General features: G+C 31.6%; 1 protein-coding gene across 5 annotated transcripts; it reads left to right on the top strand.

Moving 5' to 3' along the window:
• Positions 1-5,286: 5,286 nt before the first annotated feature.
• On the top strand, positions 5,287-12,550 carry LOC121119937 (lysosomal proton-coupled steroid conjugate and bile acid symporter SLC46A3). Of its 5 annotated transcripts, none has more exons than XM_040714779.2 (6): positions 5,458-5,670; positions 5,962-6,593; positions 10,181-10,410; positions 10,474-10,697; positions 11,065-12,001; positions 12,054-12,550. In XM_040714779.2, the coding sequence occupies exons 3-6, from the start codon at positions 10,197-10,199 to the stop codon at positions 12,188-12,190; spliced, it is 1,512 nt and encodes a 503-aa protein (XP_040570713.1). In that variant the 5' UTR covers positions 5,458-5,670; positions 5,962-6,593; positions 10,181-10,196; the 3' UTR covers positions 12,191-12,550. The 5 variants fall into 5 exon arrangements, with proteins under 5 accessions (XP_040570712.1, XP_040570711.1, XP_040570713.1 ...); XM_071889045.1 differs by lacking the exons at positions 5,458-5,670; positions 5,962-6,593 and adding exons at positions 9,270-9,299; positions 9,417-9,536; XM_040714778.2 differs by lacking the exon at positions 5,962-6,593 and having other exon boundaries at positions 5,287-5,677.
• Positions 12,551-15,972: the final 3,422 nt, after the last annotated feature.

Consider the following 15,972-nt stretch of genomic DNA (forward strand, 5'->3'; position numbering starts at 1 on the left):
AATTTCAATGAGTGACATTTCTTTTCTTTTTTACTCAATCTGCAAATGTATCATTAGGAAATTTCAATTAATCGTATTTGATAAATTAATTTAATAAAGATAATAAATGTCTCTTTTTTTTTTTTTTTAAGGTCATCAAAATATTATTTTTTCCAGAAAATATTAATGAGGATCAAAATGATTCGATTATTTTTCGACCAAATTTGAAAATTTAATTAGTTTGATTTTTCATTTTTTTTTCTGGTATTTGAAATCTTTAGCCATAACTAGGTAAGCTACACCGTGAAAAACCAGTGCCTCTCAATAAGTAGGCTGCAGATCATTTCTGTGCTTACTCAGTGTAATAAAACTTTTACATGAAAATTTCTAATACAAACAACTGCAATCGATCTTCGACTTCCTCAAAAATATATTTATAGACCTTATACACAGGGTCTAACGAAATAAGTGCAATATTCATTTGATTTAATTTAATAATATTTCGGCTCATTCTTGTAGAATTCTGCTTAAAATTTCTTAATTTTTTTCCACGAACGTCCTCCATCTTACTTATCAGTGCAGCATTTGTCAATCTAGATCACAGCCTCCAGTCGTTTTGAAGGCCCTACAACTGTGCATTAACATTTTTTTAGTCGTTGAGGTACAGTGTTCCTCGACAGAGGCCTTCAAGGAGGCGATATTTGGGTTACAAAGGCAATAGACCTTAGACTCAACCACCGGCCACACAGTAAAGTCCAAGGGATTGAGGTTGAAGCTGCATAGGGCCCAGAATGGGAGGCTTTACTGCATGAAATGTTTGTGAGAAAGGGAGTATGAGCAGGTGCTCCATCCTGCTGGGGCAATACATCCCCCCCCCCACCTTATGTAATTTCTCATCGATTCAAGGAAGGAGATCGGACGTGATATCTTGGCCACCTATTTGAATGCTGTGATGCAGTACGTCATCGAGTAACAGATGAGAGGCATGCCAATTTTAGAAGAAGCTACAAATCTAAGACTCATCACTGATGCTGTATGGATGTTGTGATGATGTCATCTCCTTCCTTGTGGTTTCCAACCGAAATGAAAAGTTCATGTTTCGGAACGTGTTATATTGCGCACTCATATGACCAGCACCTACTTGATATTGACTAAATCAAGGTCCAATTTGTCACAAAAAAAAAACTACAGGTTCTCGAAATCACAGGTGTTTGACTAATTGATTCGTTTTTTAGAACTTGAAAATGCTGAAGAGATATTTTTATTTCCTTCAGATTAGACATATCTTTACAAAAAATGATCATATCTAAAAAACCATTGCATATTTTGTATTTCTGACTTCAGATTTCAATTTTACATAAAATTTTAGTTTAGAAAACATATACTAATAAGAATTCGAAACTTGAAAACCAATTTTGGCAGTGAAACCAGGGTCGAATCTCAAACAATGTCCTACACCTATATTATAATCCGACAATTTACTAACTTCATTATCTGAAAATTTGTCAAATTTTCCGACGAGTCTTTGATCGACAAAAAGGGTAGATTGTATTCACTTGTCGACCCATACATATCGTCTACTCCAGTGATTTTGAATAGTTCCTTATGCCTTTTAATTGAATTGCCTTAAATAAAGAAGACGAGACTCAATTGACTTTTGTACCTTTATTGAAAATAATACGTACTCCCACTTCCAAATTATTACTCATGGTCGATATACGATCGGTTATTAACATAGTAAAAATGGTTTCATCGTAAGAATTACTAAAAGTTAGAAATTGATTTCGTACTCCAACGTTTGAAAGTTATTTGTCCTGTGATTCTTCATAATACAATAATGAATGGTGCCTCTTATTAGATTTAGAACATATCCCCTGAGGGGAACATAATATTCCTTCCGAATTACCTCGATATAAAAAAATTAAAGCAAGCAACATCAAGAAAGGCTTGCAATTACTTTCTTCAATATTATTATATTCAAATACAGAACACATTCCTAAATTGTTGATCCGTCTGCTATTGGTGTCAAAATATTTAGCGCGTCGAAGGCATTAATTATTGTTTACCAGTTGTAGTGATAGCATCACTCTAAGTGCCCAAGAAAAGCCGATAGGTTCAATGAGAGAGATCGAAGGTGCACCGCAATTCAGATTATGCTTAGTGATCAATTGAAATTAAGCAATTCTGACATCGCTGGCATTCTGAAAATGCGAGTTAGAATTGTGAGCAGTCTTAGGAAGCAGCTGGCGGAGTCGTCGAACCCGATGGACCAATGCCCATACATAATATACAAAATGTTGTCCCATCCCTGTATTAATATACCTGATACTATTATAGCCCATTCATCCCCACTACTAATGTTTTGCCTTTCCCCCTATTTCAATAAATATATTATCTTTAGTACAATATTAAAAATTATCTATATCTGATCCCTTTGCCTCCTCAAAATGAGCTCAAGCTAGACCAGGTACTGCTTTCCAAAACCTAAGCAATCCATTATTTGCCTTAAAAAAACAGGTTTTAATATAATGTATCCTTGCAGATGTATTGTATCGTTTTCTCCAACTTCTTCGCCTATTACAGCATAACCAACATATTGATTTATGTTGAGATGAAGACCAAGGAGGAGAAGAGCACCAGGAACGTTTGGGACGGCGAACTTCATCAAGAAGTCGCCCCACATCTTCAAAAAAGTCCTCAGGGTGGGTACTAAGGTCTACCTGAAGGTCCTACAGGACGTGGTGTGTCCGTGGATAAAGTCCGTTGCTGGCGACAGGCCGTGGATGTGGTAGCAGGACTCGGTTCCGGCCCACAAAGCCAGCCGGACGCAAGATTGGCTGAACGGCAAAGCTTTTGAGTTCGTACCGTTCTCCTGTTGGTCTCCCTCATCGCCAGATTTGTATCCGTTCGACTACTTTGTGTGGTCCTACGTCGAGAACATGACTAACCGCTCCTCCTCTAACACCAAGGAGTCTCTCATCTCTCATTCAAGATGAAGTTCAGTGAGCTAGAACCGGCGCAGATTAAAAATGCCTGTTCGCGGTTTCGCAGCCGCATCGAGCGGGTTTTGGACGCAGACGGAAGCTACATAGAATAGATAACTGCTCTATATCATAATAAATAAATTCCTTTTGGAATTATCAATAAATATTGAAAAATAATGTATATTGTAGCATAAATGTATCTTCGTGCTTATTTTTCCCCGTGAAGGAAATGGGTTGTCCTTCACTTATAGTCTTTTGTAATTCATTTTCTGCATGGAATAAATTGAAATGAGAGCATTTTAATTCAATTTGGATGTATAGCACTCATGTTAAATGAATTTTGTTTCTTAATATGATGAATTCGAACCGTAGTTTTTTTGGTGTACGGTAACTTCGTATAAAACATTTTCGGTTTTTTTATACCCCGAATATTGGGGATGTTTTGGGATACCACTGACACTTAAGTAACTACTAAGAGCCCCTTAAAACCCCCCCAATTGTACCCCGAATGTTGTGGTGTTTTCATGTGCCACAGGGTCCAAAACAGAATGCAACCCACCGCCAATACTTGAAGAAACTACTAAGAGCCCCTTACCATCCCCCGATTTTACTCCGAATGTTGGGAGTGTTTTCAGATACTGCCGGATCCCGAAACAGGATACAACCTACCTTTGATACTTGAAGTAACTACTAAGAGCCTCTTACCACTCCTTGATTGTACACCGAATGTTGGGGGGGGTGTACCGCCAGGTACAAAACGGGATGCAACTTACTGTAAAACTTGATAAAAATTAACAGCCCCTCACAACCCTCCAATTGTACCTGAATGTTTGGTGGTGCTTTCGGGTACTGCCAGGTCCCAAAATAGGATGCAATTTACAGCCAATACTTTATAAACAATTAAGAGCCCCTCATAACCCCCCAACTGTATGCCGAATGTTTGGTGGTGTTTTTGGGTGTCATCAGGTTCCAAAACGGGATGCAACTTACCACCAATACTTGAAAAACAACTAAGAGCCCCTCACCACCTCCCAAATGTTGGGTGTGTTTTCCGGGTTTAGTAGTTCCTCCTATATGTTCGGGGTACAATTGGGAGATTGTGAGGGGCTCTTAGTAGTTTCTTCAAGTATCAGTTGTGGGTTGCATCCCGTTTTGGCGTTACCCGAAAACACCCTGAAAACACTGTGTACAATCGAGGGTTGTAAGAGGCTCTTAGCAGTTACTTCAAATATCAACGGTGGGTTGAATCCTGTTTTGGGACCCGGCAGTCCGAAAACACCCCCAAAATTCGGGGTACAAAGGGGGGTGCTTAAGGAGCTCTTAGTAGTTACTTAAGTGTCAGTGGTACCCCAACACCCCCAACATTCGGGGTACAAAAAAAAATCATAGAGTCTATGCCCCGTTTCCTCATAAATTTATAAAAAATGTCCTTATACGAAAATGTTTTATTCAAAGTTACTTATTATCGTTTTTTCTACCTACCAGTGTACTTTAGCTGAGAGAAAAGAGGAAACAAGAACACAGATAAATAAATCTATGATGAGCTCCACAAATTTCTGAGCATTGCCCAAATATAATAACAAATTATTTTTGATAAAGTATAACAAAGATTGAACATAGAGAGTCGCCTTTATTGTTGTTACATATGATATACTACGAGTATAATTAATGTACCCTTTTTGATCATTATACTCAATAAATCTGTAAATTTTTAATCTTAAATAAAATAATTTAAGAGAATAATATTAAATTTTGTTGGCCATAGATCAATCGTTCTGAATATTTTCCCGCTATTATCCGATTTAATCATTTCAATTATCCATTCCCCAAAAATTACCTTTTCTTTTACTAGTTTTTCTATCTAGGTGTTGACATTTTTTTAATAAAATAAATTGTTATGATTTTTTAAAGAAAATACGTTTTTTGTTGTTCCTTCATCCTACTTATATTGTCTAAGAATTTGGTCTTTAAAGTCTCATTAATGCATCGGAGAGATGCAGTCATAACTTTAATAATAACTATTCTGACCAATAATAATTATCTTCCCATTCTTTGAACTTAACTGCGACTATTTACTACTTATATAACTCAATCCCATCCGTTATCTCTTTAGTTAGTAAATTGGAAATGAACTATATATGCATATTATACAGAATTATTGTTATGTCGATCCATATTTAGGACTGAAGGTTGGAGTCCCGTTCAGTTCAGTCATGCGTATCAGTACTCAAACTTTTAAAGTTCTGTTCTTGGTGATCACTCATCTTTATTTTCCCTTTTTTTTAAATGGCAGTCCGAATGACCGACGGTCTTAAGAACTGATAGTACCGGTCCTAAGACGGGACTGGATCGAATACATAAGGACTAACACAACACTAATTACAATGTACATAATCTATTTTAAAAAATTCAACAAATACTGGCCCGAAGAGTTCACATCTTCCTTATCTTGTTCTTCATAAATAAATAATTCCTTATTTATTTTCATTTTTTTGTCTTTTTGTTCCTTAAACTAGTTTGAGGTGTAAAAAAGAATCCGGAGAAGTCACATCACATTCAACGAGCCTTCAATTTCCTTTATAGAGCTTCTTTATTTATGAGTCGTAGTCCCTGTTGTGACATCAATCGATAGTGTATTTGTCAGTGTATGTTTGTGCGTCTATACTCTCAGAACAGGATTGACCAAGGATTTCATTCAGTTTAATTTGTAAGTAGTAAGTGCTTTATTTGTATTATTTTACTTTTTAGTAACCACTTCTAAGAGTAAAAACTATAGTCCATTACTCACTATTACAGCAAAATAATTTACATACAAACAAAAATATGTGTTGCAGAGCATTATTTAAGTTGAGGAAGCTGAAGTGATACATCAATTAGATTTGATTTATTTACATATTATTAAAATTGACACAAGCCTATTTTAAAGGGAAATCATTATGTCGACTTATTTGTGTTTGATATACTTGATATTTTAATAAGCTATTGTACAAATTTACAGGATCTTGTTTGTACAACCCTCGTGTCGTCTTATACATACGTAAAAATGACCCGTTTCCAACAACAAAAAACGAAAAATTAGCTTTATAGCTCCCAAGATATATTTATGAACATGAACGTTACTCAGAACTTTTTGGATCCAAGAAGGACAAAGACATGATTAGCATTAGCCACTACATTTCAAAATAATTAACAAAATACACAGAAAAAATGAAGACATATTTTTTGGTTTTGAGAAAATATATGAATAATTATTTTAGGTTACAGATTAACTTCATAGTCAGTATATCGAATATTACCTTTGTGAAAGAATGAATTCAAAAAGTATTTTGCTGAAATTTACTTGAAAGGGATAATTCAAAATCAAGAATTCGTCAAAGATGTATGTATGTAGGGGAAAATTATGTCGATGAATGGAGCCCAGGACTTGATTTATCTTCAAACGAAAAATAAGTTGTTGTTGTTTTTTAAACTGTAAGAAATAATGGTCCTTGTTGACACAAAATGAAGATGAAATGAACTGCTGTACATAGCTAAAACCAAATACTACGGGTCCCACATAATATATCATGGCCTATTTGTAAATCTTTTCATCGCTTTGTGAATTAATCACTCCTAAGAAAGTTTTTGCAGGTAAAGTCGTAATTTTAAAACTCTGTATATGACTGACTTTCAAACTAATTTGAGCTGTTGCTATTGACAGGCGTCCAATCTTTAAGACGCAGAGAGTTTTCATCGAATAAGTTATACGATAGCTTATTGGAGTATATATTTTTCCATGTTATTTAGATTTATATCGGATATTTTTATAATAATTGTACACGTAAAATTACTACATATTTAAATGAAAAGTTAGGTTTTAGTTCATTAATTAATTATGTACAATATAATGTATCTCAAACTTCAAATATACAAGTTGTTTATGGGAAAATTTTGAAAACGCATTATTTTCACCCTTAAGACAACAGGTGTACATAAAAAGTAAAGACCAGACGAGGATTAATAATATATCATATCAAACCAAATATGTTGCCCTTCAACATAAAAATAAGTTGGAATGATTTTTCTTAAAATTAATTGCGCATTACATTTGTATTTGTCTACGATAAATCGTCAATTTCTATTCACAAATTGTATTAATCAATCTTTTGGAGATGCTGTAAATTTCACTGAAAGTAGGGAAAATTCATCTTGATTATTACTTTTTAACAGAAAATTAAAAAAAAATTTCATTTTTCAAATTCCTTTTTTAAAAAATATATTGTTTCCAACAGCATATTGAACAAAAAAAAATTTCAGTGAACAACTATGGTTTGTTCAAATTTTTTTCCAAAAAATTAAATTTTTTGTCAACAACGGTAGATTTTACAAAAAAAAATCAAAAAAAATTCATATTTGAAATTTTTTTTCTAAAAACTTTTTATATTTTGGATTTTTTTCACAAAAAATCCAAAAACCAAGCCCCTCCAAAAAAATATATAGTCCTGCGGACGCCCCTGTTATATACAAAGTAAAATAAACATGAGGATTGTTTCCTTCTCTTGATTTTTGTTCCAGATTGTTTTTATGTTGACGTATCACATAGTGCTCTATTTGCTCAGGAGTTGATAAACTGATAAAAGACATAGTTTTGTTGTGTTAAATAATAGTTATTTGATTTAATAAATTTGATAAATGTGTGATTATTTAAAGACTACCTTATACATATATGGCCCGTTAACACAAAATCAAGATATTTGATTGTGAATTATTACCTTTTTATTCTTCTATCAACAAAATTTTTATTAACCCTTTGAGTGTGTCGTAAATTCTTCTTAAAGTGGTCGAAATTGATTAAAAGAATAAAAAATTGACTTATTTTATTTGAAAAGTCATACCGGGAACAATATAAGTATTTTAAATAAAATGTAGGTTTTAAACTAAAGTTAAAACAATTAGGTATCGATGCTAATATAAATACAAAGCCTTGAATTGACTGGTATATATCTATAAAATATAGGTCTGTATAAATTGGGGTTTTCTCCATACCTCCATAATTTTTTATTTAGATTATTTTTATGTTGACAGCCACCATTTGTGCAAACGTTTCACCTCTTAAATCAAGGACCGTCTTTTTATTTTTATGACGCTCATAATCATGTAATTTTCCAATTATTTCTGATGATTTGAATGATTCCATCTTTGAGATGAAACTATGCAAAATATGAATATATTTCTTGCATTTATGAGTGCATATGTTATGGGCAATATGAAAAATCAGGCATTTTGCAAAATGCCCTTTATAAAATTTCTAATAAAGTGGTCAATGGTAATTTTAACTTCATTTAGATAGTTAGGTAAAATAATAGTGAGTAATTTGATTATTAAACAATTAAATGCAAGCAATTTGAGCATTAAGGATTTGATTAAGATAGAATTACATTGCAAATAATTTGATAATCTAATGCAGGGATGTCCAACCTGTGGTTCGCAAACCAACATTGCAGACCTTTGAATGTTTAAGTTGAATATTTTTACTCGAATCCAACACTATTTAAATCTTTTATTAGATTTATGAGACCTTATTACCCTCTAATATGTCAGTTTCATATTATTTTCTTATATTTATGATCGCTAATTAATGCAACCTTTAAGGAAACTTTGAATTATTTTTGTTAAAAATCACATTTGTGCTGACTTGACACATTTGATAGGTATGTTCTCTTGAATATGTACATAGTATATACTATCAATCATGTTCAAAAGACAAATAGAGACATGAACCATTCTCAAAGTCAAATATTCCTTAATTTAAGGGTAAAAATTGTTTTTCAGTTCATGCATATAAAAAATATAATTAATCATTTCGGATTCATAGTTATGCCCCTTTTAACTCTATAAATTTATGCCAAACATCATTTGAAGGATTTCAATCATTTCATTAAAGCTTCATCCGTTGCGTTGCTGAGGGGTCAACACTTATGCAATAATATGTTATATAAAAATAATATCATCTTTCATTAGTGTGTTGGGCAATACCACTATCTATATAGCCTAGAAATACTCTTCCTTTTTTTACACCTAGTTGGCCTTATACTTCACGGCGTTACCTCGACAACACAAAAATAAACAAAAAATATGTTGTTGTCAGCTGTCGATGTTTCTTGTTCATTTCTCCTCATCTGAATCTTGATTGGTTGAATTAGAACTGGTCCGTTTAAGCTGTGAACAATTCTCAACAACTATTGAATAATAATTCTATAGTTGGGAAGAACTGCTACCAACTAATTTTGAGCTTATTTCCGTTTCTTTTCCTATGAAAGGTTACGTGAAATAATAAAGGCAACAATAGGGTTTAAGGTAGTAAATCCTAAGCATTTTTAAGTGTGCTGATTTTTTTTTTTTTTTTTTTTTTATAAGCGGAACATTATTTTTTAAATTTTCTAAAGCTGTCGTTATTATTATTTCAAATCTTAGCTGATAACATCTAAGCATAAGGTGTAACCAGGAGTGTGTGGGCTCATGAATGACGGAGAATAACGCTGATTTGCTTTATAAGTCCTTGTTGGACTTTGGGTAGAATTGCAGATCGAAAACGTATGTGCTTGTTAGATATGAAGTGCGATTTGTTTTTATTTCTTTCTTCTCATGCTCCTCGCAACTAATCTAATGAAACATCATGACAGCTAAACTTCTCTTTAAAAAAAAAAAAAAAAAAAAAAAAATTGTCAGGATACCAAGTTTCTATTCATTCTTTTGGGCATAATTATATTTTTTACAATTAGTTATAATAATATTTATGAAATTTAAATAATCGTGTAATTAATATCTTAAGGAATCAATATATATTTTTTGACTGATCTATTTGTTTTATGTCACCAGAATAATAAATAATTTAAAAAAATTATGAATTTCTTAAGACATTCAGTACACGATCATTTTGTTTAAATTATCACTACATTTCATAGCTTTTCCACTCTGAGTGAAATAGAAAAAATAACCCTTAGTGGGTCAAAAAGAGGAAGGGGAAAAAGAGTCCAAGTTCCATGTATAGAATATTCCTTGCTCTATCCAATTTAAAATATATTATCATTTGTTTCAAGGTAATAAAAATAAGCTTCTCAACCACTAAAGTTCAGTTCAACTTGTATTACCTGAGTTTATTTATTATATAGCTATATATTACTTTGCTGTTAAAAAAATATTCTGATTTCATTTCTGTATTTTTTTTTTTTTTTCAGACCAATAAATTCTAAGATGTCTGCTCCTAAGGAAAGCTTCAAATGCAAACTCTCTCGACTCCGCTCGAAAATTACGATTGAGCCAGTTTTGTTCATGTTTTCTTTTAGCTATGGACTTTATATGATCATTGCTCAAAGTTTATACATAAGTAAAGTATGTGAAGTAAACTTAAATTATAGTAAAACAATTTGTGACGATATTTATCAACATCCAAGTGTACAAATCGAAGGTATTAAATTGTACTATAAAATACATATCTTCTATTAAAGAGGTGTTCTTTTTTTATATGCAGTACAGAAAGACGTGTCAACTCTACAAGCTTACAATGGTATTCTTCAAGGCATTCCTCCAGTTTTCTACGCTTTATTCGCTGGTCCCTGGTCGGATAAAAATGGAAGAAGGGTTCTAATGATGCTTTCTATTTTCGGTTATGTTTTCAATAATTTAGTATTTATCCTCAATACAATCTACTTTTACGAACTCAAAGCAGAATATCTTCTTTTCGAATGTCTACAGGTAGAGATACTTATTTATTAAGTTAGACCAACTGGTTTATTTATTTGTTAGAGTAAAATATATATGTAATGAATGAGGGAATTTAATTAAAACAATCATGTAATTAATAGGATTTTGTTTGTTGATCCAGTTATTTTATCTTATCAGAACAATACTTAATATATAAAGTTATTTTTATTCTTTAAAACATTTATTACATGATGTTTTAATTAAATTATCTCTTTCACTTCATAACTTTTCTTCTAATAGAAAAAAATAACCTTTATTCGGTCAAAAAAGGGAAAGGGAAAAATTGAGTGTGTTTCAAGTATTGAGTATTCCTGGTACGAGAAACTCTATTAAATTTGTGCTCAACTTCTCATTATAGGATTGCACAGGTGGCTATGTTACATTTTTTATGGCAGCCTACTCTTATATCTCCGATATAACCGACGTCCAAACCCGTACAAAGAGACTAGCATTTTTAGATGGACTCTTCCCCGTTGGATGGTTCATTGGAATGGCTTTAAGTGGGGTGATAAAGAACAAACTTGGTTTTCTCTACAATTTTGGGGGTGGCTTAACGTTAGCTCTTTGCTCTCTTTTCTACGTCATATTTTTTGTGAAAGACAGCCAACAAATGAGACCTAAAGAAGTGACTGAGAGTGAAGAATATAAAACTCATTTAAAAGAGAGAGATTTATCCCATAAAAATAAAAATATTTGCCAGAGCATTTTTGATGTCCAAAATGTAAAGGAAGCCTTCCAATGCACATTTAAGGAAAGGCCTTATGGAAAAAGAAAATATCTCGTACTTCTTGTTGTTTGCTTTGTCATCGAGATATTCCTCATGAATGGAAAAGGTCCAATCATGTTTTTGTATCTAAGAAAACAGTTTAAATGGGATGAAGTTTTATTTGGCCAATATTCTGCCATATTTGGTTTTTTGGGTTTAGCCACTCAGTATGTAGTGGTTCCTTTTTTGATAAATAGACTTAAACTCCATGATTCCACAATTGCCATAATTGCTATCGCTGGATGCATTGTTCAACAAATTATTGCTGCATATGCAAAAGTAGATTGGCTTCTTTATTTTGCAGGAATCATTGCCTTCCTCGGAGTATGCATCACAACAGTTTCAAGATCTCTTGTAACAAAATGTGTGAGTCCTTTTGAAGTTGGCAAAGTGTTTAGTGTCATGGCAGCCTGTCAAGCTCTGGTACCCCTTGTGGCAAGTCCAGTCTATAGCTTTATGTATAAAAGTACAATTGAAACATTCCCTGGAGCTTTTCTACTATTTACTGCTGGCATTTATACAGTTTTAAGTAAGATTACCTTTACTTAAATCATGAATATGTATTTATTTTTATTTTTCAGTTAATATTTTCATTGTGGTCTATTTTGGACTCAAAGAAATTGAAGCAAAGGAGGCGAATGAGAAGAAAACAGCTGAAATGACAGCATTGACAACTGAAAAACTTTTAGAGAACCCTCCTGATATTCATCAATTCTAATTCAGTCATAAGAACTCATTCATAAAAGATAATAAAAATATCTTATCCATTGGGATCTCAAAATGCACTTTTTGGAAAACAAGTTGCATTACTATTAAAGTCAATTATTTTGATTTTGCAGGTACATTATTCGTATGTATCATCATTTTAATACATGGTTATTTTATGTTACCTTTTTTTAAACTCATATTTGAAATCAATATTATTTAATTATATGTATATTTTTTATTGTGTTACTTAATTTTGGATTATATAATTTTTTTATATATACTCAGCAAAGTTTCCCTAGATTATTGAATTATACATTTATTTCTTTTTTAAGTATTGTGTATATGATAGATTAATAAAACTGTGTTTTTTCTTTTTCTGTACTAAACCTTTTATTTTTCGTCATATGTCCATTTATGAAAAGACAAAATACAGATTTGTCAAAATTTTATTAACAATTATTCCATTAGGACATTAGAGATACCATTTTTTAACTCTTTTAATGTTAAATATTTAAAACTAATTTATGATAATATCTAGGGTTGTAAATCGTAAGCATTTTCGATTTGTAAAAAAAGAAAAATTGACATGAGCAAGACAATAATGTTCTTATTAATTACTAACAATAGTACCTGGAATTGCTCGGACTTATTATAAACCCGGTCTACAGACAAACTTTCCTTTATTAATATATGTAGAAGATAACTATATCAAAACAAAAACAGAAATAACTTGTCTGTCTTCCTTAATTGCAATAGGTGAATCTTAAAATATAAAAAAAAATCAATTTGGACAAATAATTGAACAATGTTTCCGAACTTAAAATAAAACAAGTAGCAATAGGTTCCAAGATTTTTCTCGTTCAAATTTGATAAGATAATTAATTAATTGATACAACATTAATGTCTTCAAATATGACTCATTCCAATCTTCTGTCCACTTAATTCGAATGGTTTTTTTTTAAATTGAAGACTTATTGAATTACCATGATAATGAATAAAATAAACTCAATATCTTTTCTTTATAATACTGTTGGGAATCATTAGTAATTGAAACTCCTCAAGTTCTGTTCAATTACTCGAAGACGATTCGGATTAGACATAGCAAATTTTGTACTTAGCATTTAAGTATGCAATATACCGATCCTAACCATAGTCAAGTCATATTTAAAGTTTAAGCTCAAGTGGGGACCTGTTATCCTTGTTCTAAAGAGAGATGAAATTTTATATTCGTGTAGCTGAGATCCATTAGAAAAAAAAGGTTATATTTTCTTTAATTAATTTTATCTACTATACTAGCTTGAGCCTCCTGCTCCCCCCCGAAAAAAGGGGCACTGGGGCTCATTAATAGTACGTACCATTGGCGTAACTAGGATTTATTAATAAAGTTGATAATATTGTAGAGAAAAACGTGTGCAAGGAGAAGGGGGGAAGATATATGGTATCATTGTTTAAAATACTGATATGATTATCATCTGCACGCTTTATAATGATTTTTGAGGGTATAACGAAAGTATTTATTAGCAAAATGTTTAATGAAGATATACTACGTATAATTGACTTAGACGTTTTTTATCCGTTATAGTAGATTTGAAAACGTCACACTCCATGAAATTGTAATTCATTATGAACCTTATTCTTAGAACAATAGTTAAGGAAACGACAAAGTAGAGTATTTCGGAATATATTGGAAGTTCCAAGTTTTAAAGAAAAAGCTTAAATTAAATAGAATCTACATACTAAAAAATAAACTATCATAAATTTATGTTAAATATACAAAATTAAACAGTTAGAATCATGTAACTAATAATAACAATAAATTATAAATACAGAATATTGAAATAATAGATTGATCCTAATAATATTTTCTTGTTCTGACATCGGAATCCAGTTAAATATGTCATAACTTTAGTTTGCATAACACAAGCAAGACGTCGAATTTAATCAAAAAGATCATCACCCCTCTTCTTCAAGTGGAAGTTGCTATATACAATTGTGCACAGGATAGATATATCTCTACCGATAAGATCTAACTAATTATTAATAATAAAGTAAATGTCAAAATCATAAAATTAGACAATAAATATACTAATAAAAAAAATGTTAGAAACAAATCTATCTTAAAAATTTAGACCAAAAGCTAATTATGTAGTAATGTCCGGCGATATTACTCCTTATTAAGAGCATCAAAAAAGATTTTTCCCCGTTATTTATGCTTATATAACAACATACTATTATCATGAAGGATATACACAATTGCTAATTATAATGCTACACCCAATGCAACTACCCTCGTTGTTGTGCCCATTTAAACAGTTGTTTTTGCCTTTTATGAGTTTTCTGAACACCATTTCTTGGAGCCCATCAACCATAGCTAAGCCTTAAGTGATAAAAAAGTAATATTTATTGACTATGTAATATTGAAAAACCTAATTATCATACCCAAGTATTAAAGCGAAGTAAGTAGTATCAGACAAACTAGTTGCAAACCATCCAAAGCTACTACCCCCGTTGGTGTGACCATTTAAGCAGTTCTTTTTGCCATTTAATGAGTTGTGTATCATAATTCTTGATATGTTTAGTTAAAATCGAATCATATTTTATGGTTAGATTTTTAAAAAAATTGAATACTTACTGCTAAATAGTACAACATTCAGAGTTCCATTTCGAAATTAGTAAATATTTTATACTCTTTACTGATAACTTGATCGTCATTTGGTGTGAATGACTCGAAACATTTTTACATGTATTTCTATAAATGACATCAGTACCAACATCCTCCATTAATTTAATGATAATTCCTCGGGAAGGGATAGGTTTACCCGTGAATTTCTCCATAAATTTTTTGAACGTAGATGATTAGCAATGGATAAGGGTATATACATGCAATAAGCATCTTTGTGAGATCAGAGTGAAAGTCTGACTTGATGTATTCATCATTAACTTGATTTTTTAGATGAATATCCATGCTCTTGATATGAGATGAGGATAATGAGTGGCGTGTAATTCTAGACAAGGGACAAAAGGTACATATCGACAAATCCGACAAGCCATCTGTTTCTCATCCGGAAAGTATTTTCCAAATTCCTGGGCCTCCATTTTCATAAATCCAGACCGACGTTATTTTAGGCATTTCATTCAGTTCTTTATGGACCATCAGCATCTAATATTATATTAATATTGAATAATAAAGGCGGGAATGATAACGTTCTTGATTGATAGAAGAAGATATATATTATTTAGTCAATGATGCCATGCGTATTTTTTTATTTCTCCTCACACGCTTTTCTTTTCTTACCAAAATTATCACCCTTACTCATTAATAGTAACTCACTATTTGAGGATAATCAAAAATTTACGAATGGAATAATCTTCTATCCTTAAAACAATTTAAGGTTTCGGAACAATAAAATAACTAAACTTTCAAAACCTCCATTTTTCAAAGACATTGGGGAAATTAAAAATGAATGATAAATAAAATTGTTATTCATCCTTGTCCTCTTAATACAACTGAGCTTCCTACCATCCATCAAGTTATTAAATGTAGCTTTTTTCTTGAAAAATTAAGCCTAATGCAAAATATTATGAGATTACCACACTATTTTTTTAAGGATGTTATAGAAATCTGGAAGCATGTAAATACACGTTTGCCAATATAAAATGAATATCATGTGGTAATAATGGTAGATAAAAGTTTGTTTTAAGGGAAACAAAGAAATCAACAGTAGGTGACTGGGAGTTAGTTAATAGTTGATAGCATAGTGAAACCATTCCTACATATACACCATTGATATA

Source organism: Lepeophtheirus salmonis, chromosome 6, assembly GCF_016086655.4.
Source record: "Lepeophtheirus salmonis chromosome 6, UVic_Lsal_1.4, whole genome shotgun sequence".
NCBI lineage: Eukaryota > Metazoa > Arthropoda > Copepoda > Siphonostomatoida > Caligidae > Lepeophtheirus > Lepeophtheirus salmonis.